Below are 16,104 nucleotides of genomic sequence, written 5' to 3'. Positions count from 1 at the left end.
TCTCACCCAGCCCTGTTTGAAACACCTAATAGAATATTGAAAAACACCCTTTCTTTTTCTCCAAAGGAGTCCTGTACATGAAAGTGGGGTTACAAGTCGAAAGCAGGGATCGGCAAATGTTTTCTGTAAAGGGCTAGATAGTCAGTCTCTTATGCTTCTAGTACCAAAGGTCACATTGAAGATGTTATATAAATATGTGTGTAACAAGAGCAAAAACAAATTTCCATAAAGTTTTTATTCATAAAATATAAAACTTAATAATGATTTAGTATAATTTTCTGTATTAGGGGTCTTCCAATGAGAAAAATGATATTCTTTTTGAGGGGACATAATATTTAACTTAATTGGAGTTCAAAGTTAGTGTTCCCTATCATCAAACTGATTGCAACCGTTCATTTATAAAAGTATTCTTTTTTATCTTTTTTGGGCTGGGTGTGGTGGCTCACACCTGTAATCCCAGCACTTTGGGAGGCTGAAGCAGGTGGATCACTTGAGGTCAGGAGTTCGAGACTAGCCTGGCCAACACGGTGAAACCCCATCTCTACTAAAAATACAAAAATTAGCCAGGTGTTATGGTGGGCACCTGTAATTCCAGCTACTCAGGAAGCTGAGGCTTGAACCCGGGAGGTGGAGGTTGCAGTGAGCTGAGATTGTGCTACTGCTCTAGCCTGGGTGACAAAGCAAGACTCAGTCTCAAAAAAACAAAAACAAAAATATTCTTAGCTTGTGGACCATACAAAAACATGTGGTGGGCTGGATTTCACCCATGGGACATGGTTTGCCAACCTCTGTTCTAGAGAATAAAAGTTCGAGATGATCCCAAAACATCAGATGTAAAAAAACAAACATCAGAGATTAAAAAAACAAAGATAATCCAAGGACATTATCTCTGTGACATGAAGTTCTGAGAGGTATCCATGGCTTGGATGTTAAACCTTTATTTTTCCATACAGCTAATTGTGTATTAGTTCTAATGCAAAAGAGATTACTCATATAAACAGTTTAGAAAAACTGTGAGCACATAGCATCATAGGAAGCAAGTGACTGCCTCAGCCAGGTAGTTGAAGAAACTGCTCCTCTAGCTGATGACCACCAGACAACTCCCACTCTTTTTCCTTGCCTGCACAGATACCACATCGGCTGCCAACTGGGATCCTCCCCACCCCCACACCCCCACGCTTGTTGAGCCTCACACAGACTTACCAGCACTGGGCCACAGCCTAACCCTGAACACAGGGGAGGGAAGGCGGAAGCGGGTAGAAAGGAGGCACCTTACAAGATTCCTCATCCCTTCCTCCCTGCTGAGGTCCTTCTTTTGTGCCTGCTGACTCAGAAGGGGAAGGGAAAGGAAGATCATTTCTCATGTCCTGCCAGCTGCTTCATTCCAGCAGCAGAGGGAACTGAAGGGAAATTTTGGTACTCACCACATCACTGTTCCTTCTTCATTTCCTTTCTCCTTGTTGCCACCTGTCTGTACATTTCCGTGTCTGCTCGTGAAGACCCTGTGGACTTCAGGGAGATTCTGCACCTGACGGCCACGGCAGGGAGGGGAATCCCTGCTCCCGTGATGTCCTGCGGGAATGGTACCTGGTGCTATTTTTCTTAGAAGCATAGCCTTACATGGCACTATGCTATTCTAGACACCATCTTGAAACCATAGGCTGCCTATATTCTGCCTACTGTGTTCCTTTGCTGTTTCGGGTTTTTTTTTTAACCATCTTAATTTTTTATGTCAGTAGGTTCTTGCTCCAACAATTTCCCCCTCCTTCCCGTATCTTTAAACTCTTTTTTTTCCACCAGCTCATTCTCGTTAGTCTATAAATGTGCCCACCATTCTCTTTAACCCAAAAAAGTCCCAAACCTCTCTCCCCTTGAGTTTCTACCTCTTTCCTTTTCTTACATTACCTTCCAAACTTCTTTCTTCAGTGCAGCTTTCCCACACCCGTTACTTTTCAACCTCATTGAGTCAGGCATCTCCCTCTGCAACTCTACTTGAGGCAGCAGATTCACCAGAAGAACTCAGCAGGTATATACCTGGCATCCAAATGGTTTGCCCCCTGCCCACTTCTCCAGCCAAAGTCTTACAGATGAGTCTCCCTCAGAACCAAATTAGGTTGATTCTCATCCTTCATCCCCCAGACAGAGTCCTGCACTGAGTTTCCAGGCCTCAGCTGCAGTGGGCTTCCCTCCTGACATGCCCGCTCCCTCCCAGCAAGCTCATCCGGGTGTCACTCTTCCTTCAAGTCACATCTCGGTGATGCTCCCACTGACCACTCAGGGTTTGCTGATTACTCCTTGACACATCTCTGATGGTCCTTGTTTCTGTCATTCCCTTGGCACTTAATATGATCTTTCTTATTTTATTAGATGTATTTTATATCCATGTCGTGACTTTCCAATTAGGTTGTTTGCCTCTTAAGAGCAAGCACTGCATCTTAAGCCTCAGTATACCCTGGGGGCCCAGTACATTGTTGTTTTAATAGTTAGAAACTGTTGATCAGTCCCTGATGTGGACAACACTGGTAATATCCAACTGAAAGCTTCATCCATGAGGATAAACAGTCTCCATTTGGACTGTTGATCAGGCTTAATTTCCTACTTCTGCTTCTCCACTCTGACACAACTGACCTGCCTCTATCTCTGCTTTGGAATCCTTTCCTGAGCCAAAATAAGATGCTTCTTTGGAAATACAGCTTCATAAAGCCAGTCACATGACATCCCCCACACAAAATTAATTCTTCTTATTTTAATCTACTATGGACTTTCTTGTTCATGAGCCTCACCTAGAAACAAGAGCTGTGAGCTGCTATAGAGTTGGGCCAGTAATTCATGGCTCCAAACACACTTCAGGCCAGGAGCTGGAGGCACCCCACTCCTTGCCTAGAATTCTCTCCCAGAAAAGCTTTAAAACCACTTCATTTTCCACTGAATGAATTTTCCCCAAGGCTGCTCATCCACTAGCTTCCTCAGGCATGCTTGTGATGCGTTTTAAGCAAACAGGCATAAAAGATAGCTGTGATCACTGAGATTTTAGTGAATACTTACAAGTTAAGCAAAGTTTATATTTGTTACTCATGGAGAACCAGGAATCCAACTCAACTAAAAGAAGTAATCAACCCCTTTGGTCCATACTAGAAGGATCTAGCAAAACAATTGACCAAAACAGCTGAGGATTCCCTGCCAGAGAAGTATCTTGGCAGGAACTATTCTTCTGGGGAGGAAGCTCCAGAGAGTCTTATTTTGTTCTCTTTTACCGACCATATTTCGTCTCTCTTGCCAGCTGCTTGAAGTAACTGATCATATTACACATTCCCAAGCTTTGAACCCTGGGTACTTTATCACTGAGTGTTCTTCTAGATGAGGATATTCGTTTTAACACTTTCCTCTTCATATGTTTTCTTTGTTTTATAAAAAAGGATGTTGTTTTTAGTGAAATTCAAAGATATCAACTTAATATTGGACTCCCTTCTCTATGTATGAGGAAAGGGCTATTTTAATTAAAGGACTCATCTCACTGGCCAAAGTGACACTTGGAGGCTTTCATGAAGGAGACAGTCGATCAGATTCTGACTATCCAAAGCAATAGTTTTTAGGTATGTCTGCTGTACAAGAACAGGGATGCTGCTCACTAGTACAGAAGTGATTTGTTCACTATCAACGGAACTAAGGATACAAACAGAAAACAGTGTGCACATGGCTATACTCACATGTATGCATGTGTTCAGGAAGACGAAAGGTACATATGTGTGAAGATGAGTAATTGGAAGGCCATGCACCATTTTCTGAGCCACCCTCTAATTCCTCATCCACTGCCTGACTTTTTGCCTTTGTTCTTGGAAGCAGAAGGATTTCTGTTGTCTTACTTCAGGGTCCTCCCATCTCCTTCTGGTCCTCTGTAACTCAAACTCACATTGAAGAAGAAGTGCTCTATGCCTCGTGGACACACACGAGTCCGACAAAAGTCAAGAGAAGCAGGCCATCAACCCTTCATCATTTTGAACAATTTCCTATTCAAAGTGTCTGCAGCCTGTTATCTGGTGATCTCAGCCCAACACAGCTGCATTCTCCAGTGCTTAGAAAAATCTAAGCTTCTTTTATTGATTCCCCTCTGGCTACTTCCACAGCCTGAATTCCATCATCTGGAGGGGGTGGGCCCAAAATAGCCCTGATACATTGCCTGGTGCTGGGGGCAGCTAGAAATACCAGTTACTGGTCGAATATGTACCTTTTGTCAGTTCATTGAAGTAGTTTTTCTATATAAGGTTACTATCAATTTCAGAGATATACTGTTTATTAAATTGTCAATAAAATATAATTTAGGACATTGCTGTGGTTCTAAAATTAGATGTTTCTTTCCAAGTATACATAGGATTACTTTTCTATTTCAACAACAGATTTTCTCTAATATTTGTTTTGTTTTGTTTTTCTTCCTTGCCTTTAGTCTTTAAAGAAGCTCAACCATGCCAACGTAGTCAAATTAAAAGAAGTTATCAGGGAAAATGATCATCTTTATTTTATCTTCGAGTACATGAAGGAAAATCTTTACCAGCTCATTAAAGAAAGGTACAGTTTGGTCATCATTATCTTATTATAGAAATAAATAGGAAATGCAGATGTGTTTTCTTTCTCTGTCTCTTCTTTTCTTACTGCATTATTCTGATTCTTTCTCCAATCCTTTAACTTTCATGCTACTGGGCTTTAATGTTGAAAGCTGCCAGTTAGGTTTGGGGCCCACCCATATTTCTACTTTAGAGGCCCTCTGTTAGATTCAGGGAAACTGTTCTTAATGCAGTCATTTTCTTGTTTTAAAGAGTTATTCATACAGGCTGGGCGCAGTGGCTGGCGCCTGTAATCCCAGCACTTTGGGAGGCCAAGGTGGGCGGATCACCTGAGGTCAAGACCAGCCTGACCAACATGGAGAAACCCCGTCTCTACTAAAAATACAAAATTAGCCGGGATGGTGGGGTATGCCTGTAATCCCAGCTACTAGGGAGACTGAGGCAGGAGAATCGCTTGAACATGGGAGGTGGAGGTTGGCGTGAGCCGAGATCGCACCATTGCACTCCAGCCTGGTCAACAAGGGCGAAACTCCATCTCAAAAAAAATAATAATAATAAGAGTTATTCATCCAAAGAAGCTCAGGTTTAATAGACATTGCAGTTTTCCATTCCCACTAGGACATATGGGCAGAGCAACTATAAGTCAAGGGTAGACACAGCTTCCTGGATTTTGAGACCTTTGTTGAAAAGTCTTAGGTTTATTTCAGTTCCTCTCTTGCTGCAGTACTCAGGTGCTTGCATGCTGGCAAAAGGAGGCTAATAAGAAATTTACCTATGACAGTAATTTTGAACTTTAAAGGTGAACCATGTGGAACCTCTTGGGCACATTTTTTGTGGCAAAATGAATGCCATTCTCAGTACCCCTCTGAGTGATCTGAGTGAACAAATATCATCTTTATTGACAGTGACAGCAGTGTGCTGTGTGTTTTGCTCAGCCAGGAGGAAAATATTAGCCATTGCATTACATAAGGGCTTCATCTGGAAGACCTCAAATTTTCCCCACCAAATTATTTTAAAGTTTTAGTTTATATCATGGAGAGAGGAGATTTTTTGATTTTTATATGCTATATTGGAGGAAAATCTTTTTTTTTTTTTGGCTTACTATCGAATGTTTAATCTTTTCGTTTTTGTAACATGTGAATATATTTGGTGTTTATAAGGTAGCCCCCCTGTATAGACAAATGGTATTCTTTAGTATTTATTGTCAAAGGATCTGGCCTTTGATTTATAACTTTGTTTTCCTCTGCCTCATACAGAAATAAGTTGTTTCCTGAGTCTGCTATAAGGAATATCATGTATCAGATATTACAAGGACTTGCATTTATTCACAAACACGGTAGGTGATTTGGAGTGTCGTGCTTTTGAAGAGCAGTGAAATGTTGTTATCAAGTAGAAGTTGTAGGAAACATTAATATTTTTTGTAGCTGACTGCCAGAAAAGGTTAAAGAGTTAAGAGGCTGACAATGGATTTTAAAATATATTAACTTTTATAACTTGATCTCTGAATTTCCCTTGTTGCTTATTGTGTCTTTACGTTTTTATTCTGTAGGCTTTAACATTAAGCTTGTTGGTTATAGATCTAAATATTATTCCTGACCGTTGACTAGTATGTTAAATGAAAAACTTACAATTAGAATTCTGAGAAGTTTCATGTATTATGTTTGGTCCACTAACAGTGCTTCACTGTTATTTCTCATTTTTCTAATGTATTTATATTTCAATTTGTTTCAAACGAGTTTCAAAGTAGTCTAACAAAATGTATGTGACACAGGAAAATAGAATAAATTTTAAATTAGCAAACTGTAAAAAGAGACAAAGGCAAAACAAGGTGTGGATATAGCCAGAGGTGAGGTTAGTCCTCAAAATACATGCCAGCAAGTTTTATTTCGGTAGAAGAAGCAGGCTAAGATTTGATTGTGAGCTCGTTGTCAGACCATGCAAAATGTGAAATAGTACCAGTTACAACACACGTAGGTAAAAACAGACCAGTTGCCCAAGAAAAGCAGAACTATTCTTGATGCCAAGACCAGGGAGAAGCTTTTTTCATGGACCCTTTAGAAAGGATGGTATGTAACATGACTTTATCATAAACACAGTGACGGGTTTTAGAGGGCAGTTTGATGTCAGTCATATCCCTCAATGGAGGCCAATTACATCACCTAATCAGAGAAAACATTTCTACAGGGGCCAGAATTACATCACCTAATCAGAGAAAAAATCTCTACAGGGGCCAGTCTGAGTTGTTCTACAGATGGTCTGGTTAGGCTGGGGAGAAATTTAGAATATCCGAACGAACGATGACCACATACTATTCTGGAAATCCCCCATCACTGTTGTTCTTAGCTGAGCTTTTGAAAGGTATTAAGAAGCAATGAGTTTGAGGTTCTATTTTCCAGCAACTACCTGGAGTATTGCTGCTTGTCGTTACTAATTAGACACAGACCCAGCTGGGGTTGGATCAATACTTGTGAGTGCAGAGCCACCAGATGGATGTATCCACAGGTGGGTCAGATGTCTTCGCAGGAGGTCATTTGAGGTCATTGTAGTATACAGACAGATGGGCCAAGCTGATTTTGCATAGGTAGAAATCCATTTACTCTCAGTCCAAGGATGTTGTTGCCCTTGTCAATATTGTACCAACAAATGAGTTTTATTACTCAATAAGGAGACTGGGTTGAAGCCCTTTGATAATATAGTCAGTTCAGATTTTAAAACTTTTTTTAAGAGATGGTCTCTTTATGCTGCCCAGGCTGGCCTTAGACTCCTGGGCTGTAGCGATCCTCCTGCCTCAGCCTCCTGATTAGCTGGTTTAGATTTGATGTAAATTGACAGTGAGTAGAAAAGACCTTGTGCTGAAGAAGGTGGCATAGTACATCTGGGATCATTACCAGCCTGTCCTTTACTTCCGAGGTAGCCCCTTACAATTAGAGACTAAATGAAACATAGACAAACTTAGGCTATCTACAAGTCCTAGTCTGCCTCAGGCACATACTGAGTAATCAGCATGTCATGCGCAAGACTGAGTCAAATTGTGAACCAGTTCTAGTCAAAAGTTTCTAGTACAAGTTTTCTCTGATTCCACTGACATTTGTAGAACTAGCACTTGGGCCTTTATTCACAAGAATTCACAAGAGATAGTGTGAATTTGCAAAACATTAAAAACTTCTGGCATGGTATCTTAGGGACAAATAGGAGAAAGGTCACTTATTAGATTAAGAGCTCAGGAAAAAAAATTAACGAGAACTCAGTGGGATTCTCAAAAGAGACAGCATATTTTCAGATAGAGATCAGTCATTGTGTCTCAGTTATTCAGGCTATTTTCTCAGTACTGGGAACTGAATGGTAGACTTAAACAAAAGTTAATATTCTTTGGTTTTCTTTTCTTTCTCATTTTTGTTGCTATTCTTTAGACCCAGATACTTGTTGCCAGAAAGTAGCCTTTTGTCCAGGCTTCTACCTAATCAAATGTATGCATATATATACACACACACACACACACACACACACACACACACAAACACATAGACCACACATAAGCACCCCAAGCCCCAAGACACGTGCTTACACATGCAAACATCTACATGTACACATACCCACATGCATATATACCTACATATACATTCATCTTACACACACACACACACACACTCATCTGTAGTACATAATTTAGCATCCATATATTACTATGTCAAAACAGTCTGTTGGAACTGCACTGTGTTTCCCTCTATGCACTAGACACTCAGACCACAAGGTACCAGGGAAGGCTCAGTTTATGGAGAAGGTTGGACCTCGGCTTTTATAACCTCAACACCATTGCCATTATCAGAGATTCTTGTTGACACTTTTCTTCAGCAATTAAGTGCCCAGTTCCAGTTTGAGCTTAACATTTTATCTGTTACCTTATTTCATTGCCAATTTATCAGGTAGAACGGATAGGTGATATCTAGTCTTTACAAAAAAGAGGAAACTTAGGTTCAGAGAGGTTCAAAAACCTGTGAAAGTTCTCATTGCAATAAAGTGGTTGAGTGGAGATTCAGAAAGCCTATGCCTGTTTGCCACGCTTGATTAGAAAAACTGTCTGTGCTCAGAGAGAACAAGAGAATAAGAGGTGAAGAAAATAATAATCATTATAAGTGGTATAGTTACTAATTTCAGTCTCACTCTGTCACCCAGGCTGGAGTGCAGTCATGCAGTCTCGGCTCACTGCAGCCTCCGCCTCCCAGCTTCTAGTGATTCTAATGCCTCAGCCACCGGAGTAGCTGGGACTACAGGTGCGTGCCACCACGCCCGGCTAATTTTTGTGTTTTTAGTAGAGATGGGGTTTCACCATGTTGGCCAACCTGGTCTCGAACTCCTGCTGTCAAGTGATCCACCCATCTTGGCCTCCCAAAGTGCAGGATTACAGGATTGAGCCACTGCACCCAGCCCCTATCCTATTTTCACTGATAATGATTTTTAGAAACTGTTTAATGGTTTTTGTGTGGTATTGACTTTGGTTAAGTGCACATGTACCTCTATATTCCTTTCCTTCAGCAATGGAAAAAAAGCACTTAAAGCACTTCAAAGTCACATGAATTTCCGGTTTGTCTCTGGTAGCCCATTCTCACTGTGAGGAGGTGCACTCTGCCCCTGAGGAGTAGACTCCTCTGAGGGGAGAACAGTGCTGCCGTTAGTTGCTATGGCCATACTTCGTGTCACTGAGTGTTTTCCTCCCACAGGAAATGAAAATGCAGCTCTACTTGGTACTGATTGAGCAATGCCAAAGCATATGTCCTTTGCAGGAATTAAATAATTAATGCAAATAGTCTGTTTCAACTCCGACTTGACCTTACAGATATCCAGGTCACACTTATCCGTGCCAGAAATAGAAATGCATTGGGCAGTCTGAAGGACAATGTTTTGCACCAAGAGATGGTTCTCTGCCTCTGTGTTTCCTCACTGTCTTGCTGTGCATGACCTTGAGACAACCCGTTGCCTTTCTATGCATTGCTGTCCTTGTAGCCTTCTTGATAAAAACATTATAGGTTTGAATTTAATAATATCTGGGAAATTAAAGTTTCCACAGCAGGAAAGTGTCCTATATAAATTCATAGTGTTTGAAGATTCTCTGGTTATTTCCATATATTCATATCCGATTCATCAATAACAAAATGTGGTAGAGGGGAGAAAGCCTTCTTTGTAGCTTGATGTTTTCCTTGCCCAAGGGTTATTAATGAAAAAGTAAGCACACACATTTTCTGCCAGGATGAAAGAAAATCCCTCTATTATTCAACGGGCATATAGGACTCTGAAATTAAATTGAAGGTCTGTTCCTGTCTTCTGGAAGTCAAACAGTTTTGAACAGGAAAGTTCTTACCATAACAGCACTTTGCTGTTGCGTGATCTCTGAATGACCCCAACTAAAAGGGTTTCCATTGTGAATCAGAAGCCCAGGGGAGGAAGTAGGCTTATTGTTATAGGTCACATTGCACAAATCAGCAGAACTGGAACCCTACAAATCAGTTTTAGTACCACCTCCTCACCGATGGGGCATGTCAGATGTAATTCTTATTGGCAAAAAATGGAGCCATGTCTGCCTCCGTACTTTAACAGGTTGTGGGAGGGTAAAATGAGAGAATGTGTTAATAGTAGTACTGTTAATGACCAACTCTTGCAAGATATTAATGTGCAAGCACTGCTCAAAAAGCTTTACATGCTGGGCACGGTGGCTTATGCCTGTAATCCCAGCACTTTGTGAAGCCACAGTGGACGGATCATCTGAGGTCAGGAGTTCAAGACCAGCCTGACCAACATGGCGAAACCCCGTTTCTACTAAAAATACAAAAATTAGCTGGTCATAATCCCAGCTACTCTGGAGGCTGAGGCAGGAGAATAGCTTGAACCCAGGAGGCAAAGGTTGCAGTGACCCGAGATGGCACCACTGTACTCCAGCCTGGGTGACAGAGTGAGACTCTATCTCAAAAAAAAAAAAAAAAAAAAAAAGCTTTACAAATATAACATATTTAATCCTGCAGAACAACCCCATTAGGTGCTATTATTTCCCCATTTTACAGATAAGAAAACTAAGGCATAGGAAGGATAAGTACTTTCCAGCCAGTGAGTAACGGAATTATGATTTGAAATCAGGCAACTTGGCTGGTCTGCGCACCAACCCACTATGTGACATTGCTACTCATAAGGAAATACTAATGTCATGTTAAAATAGACATGGAAAGCACCTGTATATGACATAAGGATCTTATACTTTTAATTACCAGGAATAGATCTTGTGTGTATAAGGCTGATAATAGCCCATTGCTATATTATTCAGTACTTAACAGAGGGCTAGATAGTCTACAGATATATTCACAAATCTGTTATAAAAGCTTCTACTTGAAGACAGTGTAACAAATACAGCATATGTCAACCTATAGATACAGTCTTTCATCAGTCATTTTTATAGTCTGTTAGCGGTTAATTTTCTTTCCCAGCCATTTTCCCTCACTTGTTTTGAGCCTGAAGTACGGCCCATAAAAAGAGAAGCTGCTTAAAGAGATATGTGAGGAATTGGAATCTTCCTTCCCCTCATTTCATTAGTGTGCATGTCCTCTGTGGAAGTAGGATTAAAGAAGAGTTAGCAGTGAGGGAGAGGATAAAGCTTGGCTGATGGGAGGGGTGGCCAGTGTTTACAGGAGCATGACTATGGTGGAAACAAAGAACGAGGTCTGGAGTATGAGCACAATACTTGCATCTGAGTACAAATTGATGATAAGATGAACTGAGCAGAGAGAAGACACAAGTTTGTTGTGGTGGGTGTTCTAGATGATGCCAGAGGAAGTTGCCGTAGTGGGTAGAGACTGCAGAACAGAGGACTCATTATAGGGGAACTGCCACATAAGTTTGGAAACAATAATTACCCCAAGTAAATGAGAAAAAGGGAGTCTATGAGGAGAAACAGCATTAATCTAGGCTTGAGAGGATCAAAACAACAAATCAGGATTTAGCTATGTGGGCCAGGCACAGTGGCTCACGCCTGTAATCCTAGCACTTTGGGAGGCTGAGGCGGGTGGATTACTTGAGGCCAGGAGTTGGAGACCAGCCTGACCAACATGGCGAAATCCTGTCTCTACTAAAAATACAAAAATTAACCGGGCGTGGTGGTACAGGCCTGTAATCCCAGCTACTTGGGAGTCTGAGGCACGAGAATTGCTTGAACCTGGGAGGTGGAGGTTGCAGTGAGCTGAGATGGTGCCACTTCACTCCAGCCTGGGCGACAGAGCAAGACTCTGTCTTACAAAGGGAAAAAAAAAAAAAGATTTAGCTACGTGCATTGAAAGGGAGAGTAGAGCTGGACACTATAACAGCTATGACACATTTCTTGGTGGAATTGGGAGTAATTCATCTACCGCCCCCTGCCACCATGACTCAGTTTTCCCATCTGTTCAGTAAGAAAATGATGCCTGCCATTCCTTTTTTTCACTGGAATGTTTTGAACGCTCTGAGTTTTTAGGAAGACAAACCATGGTCTCACAATTCGTCTATTTTCAGAGGTTGCAGGTGCATTGACAAAAGATCACTGTAATCACTGCTTGTATCCTTACACATTCTTAAGCCAATTCCAAAATGGAAACACACAATCAGGCCTTCTGCAAGCTGGAGGGTGCTCTGAAGAACGGAGGGTCCAAACACAATGACTCAGTTATACTAAGTCTTAGAGATGTCACCCCCTGTGGTAGGCATGAATAAATCTTCATTTAATTAGGCTGATCATAAGCATCCAAATGTGTCCGTATCAGAAATCTTTTCTTTCATTTTAAAGGCCATTCTTGACTGATACTGAATGCTCTTTGCATTTATTGAGTTGACAACCTCAAGTTTGGTTCTTATTATAATTTTGGTTTAATTTACTATTAAGTTCACTAGGATATTTCAAGGAATTGTATGAGGAATGCCATTAGGTATGTACCAGTACAATGGCAGGATAAAGAATGAGCAGTGGAATATATATTCATAAATATTTCACAATATACATACAAACCTGTGTATGCATGTGCTATAAAATAGCAAACTTGCTGTGCCTGTCTCTGGTTTAACCCATGTCTAACTTTTTTGAACTTGTCAATGCCTTGGATTGTGGAAAATAGAAGCAACCTCGTGATGGGAAGGAAGTACTTCTTCCTCTCACTTATGCCCTCTTGAATGTATCTGATCACTTCTATACCTTCATCCTCTTCTGTGTTTACTGGGTTCTAAGCTCTGTAATTACATTCACTTTGTCCATCTAAGCCAGCTACTTCTCCTACAGATCTGCCATTATGCCATAGTTTAATACTATCCATTTGGAACTTGACCCAGTATTAAGTACTGTTATCTTTAGAATGATGAACAGAGAGGATTGTCCTTTTACTAAAATATTGTTCCTTTCCATGATAATGGCAATTAGTATATTTTCACATATAACCACATCACAATCACCCTCCCTTTGCTCTAGGGCAGAGACAGAAAACAACCTTCACCAATAGATTTAGTCCTACTAGAGTTCCTGCCTTCATTCATTCATTCAACTAATACTAGTACAACTCCCTCTGTCACAAGGACAACAAGCTCTGAGCCCTCATTGTCCCCCGCACTACCGGGTTATTGTTCTCGCTCAGTTCTCAGTGCTGTCTCATGGATTTCCTCCCTTCTATCCTCCTCACAGCTCTGGTCTGCTCTCTGGTTGACCCTGGCACTTGGCTCAGGTAGATGTGTTGACATTAAGCTGTTTATGTTCCCTACAGATGAAAGTCCTTTGTTCAACGAACAAGAATATATTATGAGACCACTGTGTTCCTGCCACTGTGCCAGGCATTCACAAGAAATATAAATGTGGCCTCTGCCCTTAAAGTGCCTCCATCTAATTCATAAAAAATAGTTAACATACCTGAAGTTGATAGAGCTCAACTGGAGTTAGAGGGGAGGGCCTATTATGTCCATGAGGGCAAGAGTCATGTCCATTGCATTGCTTCTGAATCCTTAGAACATAATCTGTTGCCTGGCATGGAGTAGATGCTCAGTGAAAATTTGTTGGTAGAATGAATGAATGAATGAATGAATGAAGGCTAGCATATTAGAATGGCATCATGCTGTAGTCCCAGCTACTTGGGAGGCTGAGGCAGGAGAATGGCATGAACCCGGGAGTTGGGGCTTGCAGTGAGCCGAGCTGGCACCACTGTACTCCAGCCTGGGTGAAGAGTGAGACTCCGTCTCAAAAAAAAAAAAAAAAAAAAAAGAATGGCATCCTGGAAGAAGCAAAACTCAAAACAGGTGTTGGAGGATAGCAAAAGTTGGGATTGATATAGACAAAAAGGAGCAAAGGGCACATTATTAATGTAAATAAATACAGTATGCATAAGCTGATGACTGGATATGTTTTGAGAAATGTGTGGTTAGATGATTTCGTTGTTGTGCAAACATCATAGAGTGTATACTTACTTAGACACAGCTAGATGGTTTAGTCTACTATGTAGCTAGACTATATGGTACAGCCTATTGTTCCTAGACTGTAAGCCTCTACAGTATGTTACTGTACTGAATACTACAGGCAATTGTAACACAATGGTAAGTATTTGTGTATCTAAACATAGAAAAGGTATAGTAAAAATATAGTATAAAATATTTTTTTAAATGATACACCTGTATAGGGCACTTACCGTGAATGGAGCTTGTAGGAAATGGCTCTGGGTGAATCAATGAGTGAGTATGAAGGCCTAGGACACTTTATAAACATTGTACACTGAGGCTACACTAATTTTTTAAAATTTCTTTCTTTAATAATTGATCTTAGCTTGCTGAAACTTTTTATTTCATAAAGATACATTTTTTAACTTTTTGACTTTTTTGTAATAACATTTGGCTTAACACACATACACATTATATGGCTGTACAAAAATATTTTCTTTATATCCTTATTCTATAAGCTTTTTCTGTTCTTAAATTATTATTATTACTTTTTAAACTTTTTTGCTAAAAACGAAAACACAAATACACACATTAGCCTAGGCTTACACAGGGTTAGGACCGTGAGTATCATTGCCTTCCACCTCCACATCTTGTCCCACTGGAATGTTTTGAGGTGCAGTAATACACAGGGAGCTGTCTTCTCCCATGATAACAATGCCTTCTAGGTACCTCCTGAAGGACCTGCCTCAGGCCATTTTACAGTTAACTTTTGTTTTTCGTTTTGTTTTGTTTTGTTTTGTTAGTAAGTAGAAGGAGTACAATTCTAAAATAATGATTAAAAGTATAGTATAGTAAATACCAGATAAGTATTTTTCAGCTTCATTATAATATTATAAGACCACCGTTATACATGCAGTCCATCATTAACTGAAACTTCGTTATGTAGTGCACGACTGTACAGTGAACTTAAAAGGAATGAGGAGTTGTACCTGATCGGAGCACACTTTACATGTATTAATAAGTGTTGGAAAATAAGTTTCTCTCTTTAGGTAGAGTGAAAGGAGTTCAGCCCTGTTAAATATAAAAAGGAGTCATGGATGGCTTTTGTGGGTGAATGAGAGAGTGACAAGGGAAAGATAGTGTTTAAATGATCAGGATTATAGGAGAGAACCTGGAGCAAGGAAGATCTGCAAGAAAGTAGTGTCAATGCAGGCATAGGCAGTGAGAAAGTAGAAAGAGACAGATATGAGATTCCCGCTCCCCCAAACCCCCTGCGCCGCTCCAAAATGAAGTCTTGCTTTGTTGCCCAGCCTAGAGTGCAGTGGTGTGATCTCAGCTCACTTCAACCTCCACCTCACAGGTTCAAGCAATTCTCCCACCTCAGCCTCCTGAGTAGCTGGGATTACAGGCATGTGCCACCACGCCCGGCTAATTTTTAAAATATTTTTAGTAGAGATGGCGTTTCACCATATTGGCCAGGCTGGTCTCAAACTCCTGACCTTCAAATGATCTGCCCGCCTCAGCCTCCCAAAGTGCTGGGATTACAGGCGTGAGCCACCACGCCTGGCTGATATGAGATGTTTTGATAGAAAATACAACACAATCTCATAACTGGGTAAGGATGGATCCAACATAACTACAAGGTACCTAGAAATCTTATCCAAAGTTTAGGAAGGAGAGATGATTTGGGAGAGGACAAAAGTGGTTTTGGATAAGTTAACATAGGGATGATAGTGACATCCAGTTGCTATCCAAATAGAGATTTAGGTCTTCAGAAGGGTAGAGAAGGCACATTAGAAATGTAGACTTGAGCATTGTCAACATACAGGTTGTCAAGGAATCGTGTAGATCTTCAGTGATCGCTTTTAATTTCTCCCATAATGTGCTAGTTAGAATCCAGCTTTCACAACATTGATACAGATTGAGTATCTCTTATTTGAAATGCTTGGGTCCAGAAGTGTTTCTGAATTTGGGGTTTTTTTAGATTTTTGGAATATTTGCATTATATTTTACCAGTTGAACATCCCTAACCCAAAAATCCAAAATCCAGAATGCTGCAATAAGCAATTTCTTTAAGTGTCGGGTTGGTGCTCAAAAAGTTTCAGGTTTTGGAGCATCTCAGATT

The 16,104-nt window shown here is 40.6% G+C and overlaps 1 protein-coding gene across 2 annotated transcripts in view; it reads left to right on the top strand.

Moving 5' to 3' along the window:
* The window catches only part of CILK1 (ciliogenesis associated kinase 1), a 39,746-nt gene that overhangs the window by 3,922 nt on the left and 19,720 nt on the right, over positions 1 to 16,104 (top strand). For both annotated transcript variants that reach the window (XM_007972240.3, XM_007972237.3), the window contains exons 3-4: positions 4,442 to 4,563; positions 5,816 to 5,895. In XM_007972240.3, the coding sequence (XP_007970431.1) occupies positions 4,442 to 4,563; positions 5,816 to 5,895 (202 nt within the window). The remainder of the gene's footprint in view (positions 1 to 4,441; positions 4,564 to 5,815; positions 5,896 to 16,104) is intronic.

This window comes from Chlorocebus sabaeus, chromosome 17 (genome assembly GCF_047675955.1).
Source record: "Chlorocebus sabaeus isolate Y175 chromosome 17, mChlSab1.0.hap1, whole genome shotgun sequence".
NCBI classification, from domain to species: Eukaryota; Metazoa; Chordata; class Mammalia; order Primates; family Cercopithecidae; genus Chlorocebus; species Chlorocebus sabaeus.
Note: the sequence above shows the minus strand (reverse complement) of the source record. Positions and strands in the feature narration are given on the sequence as shown.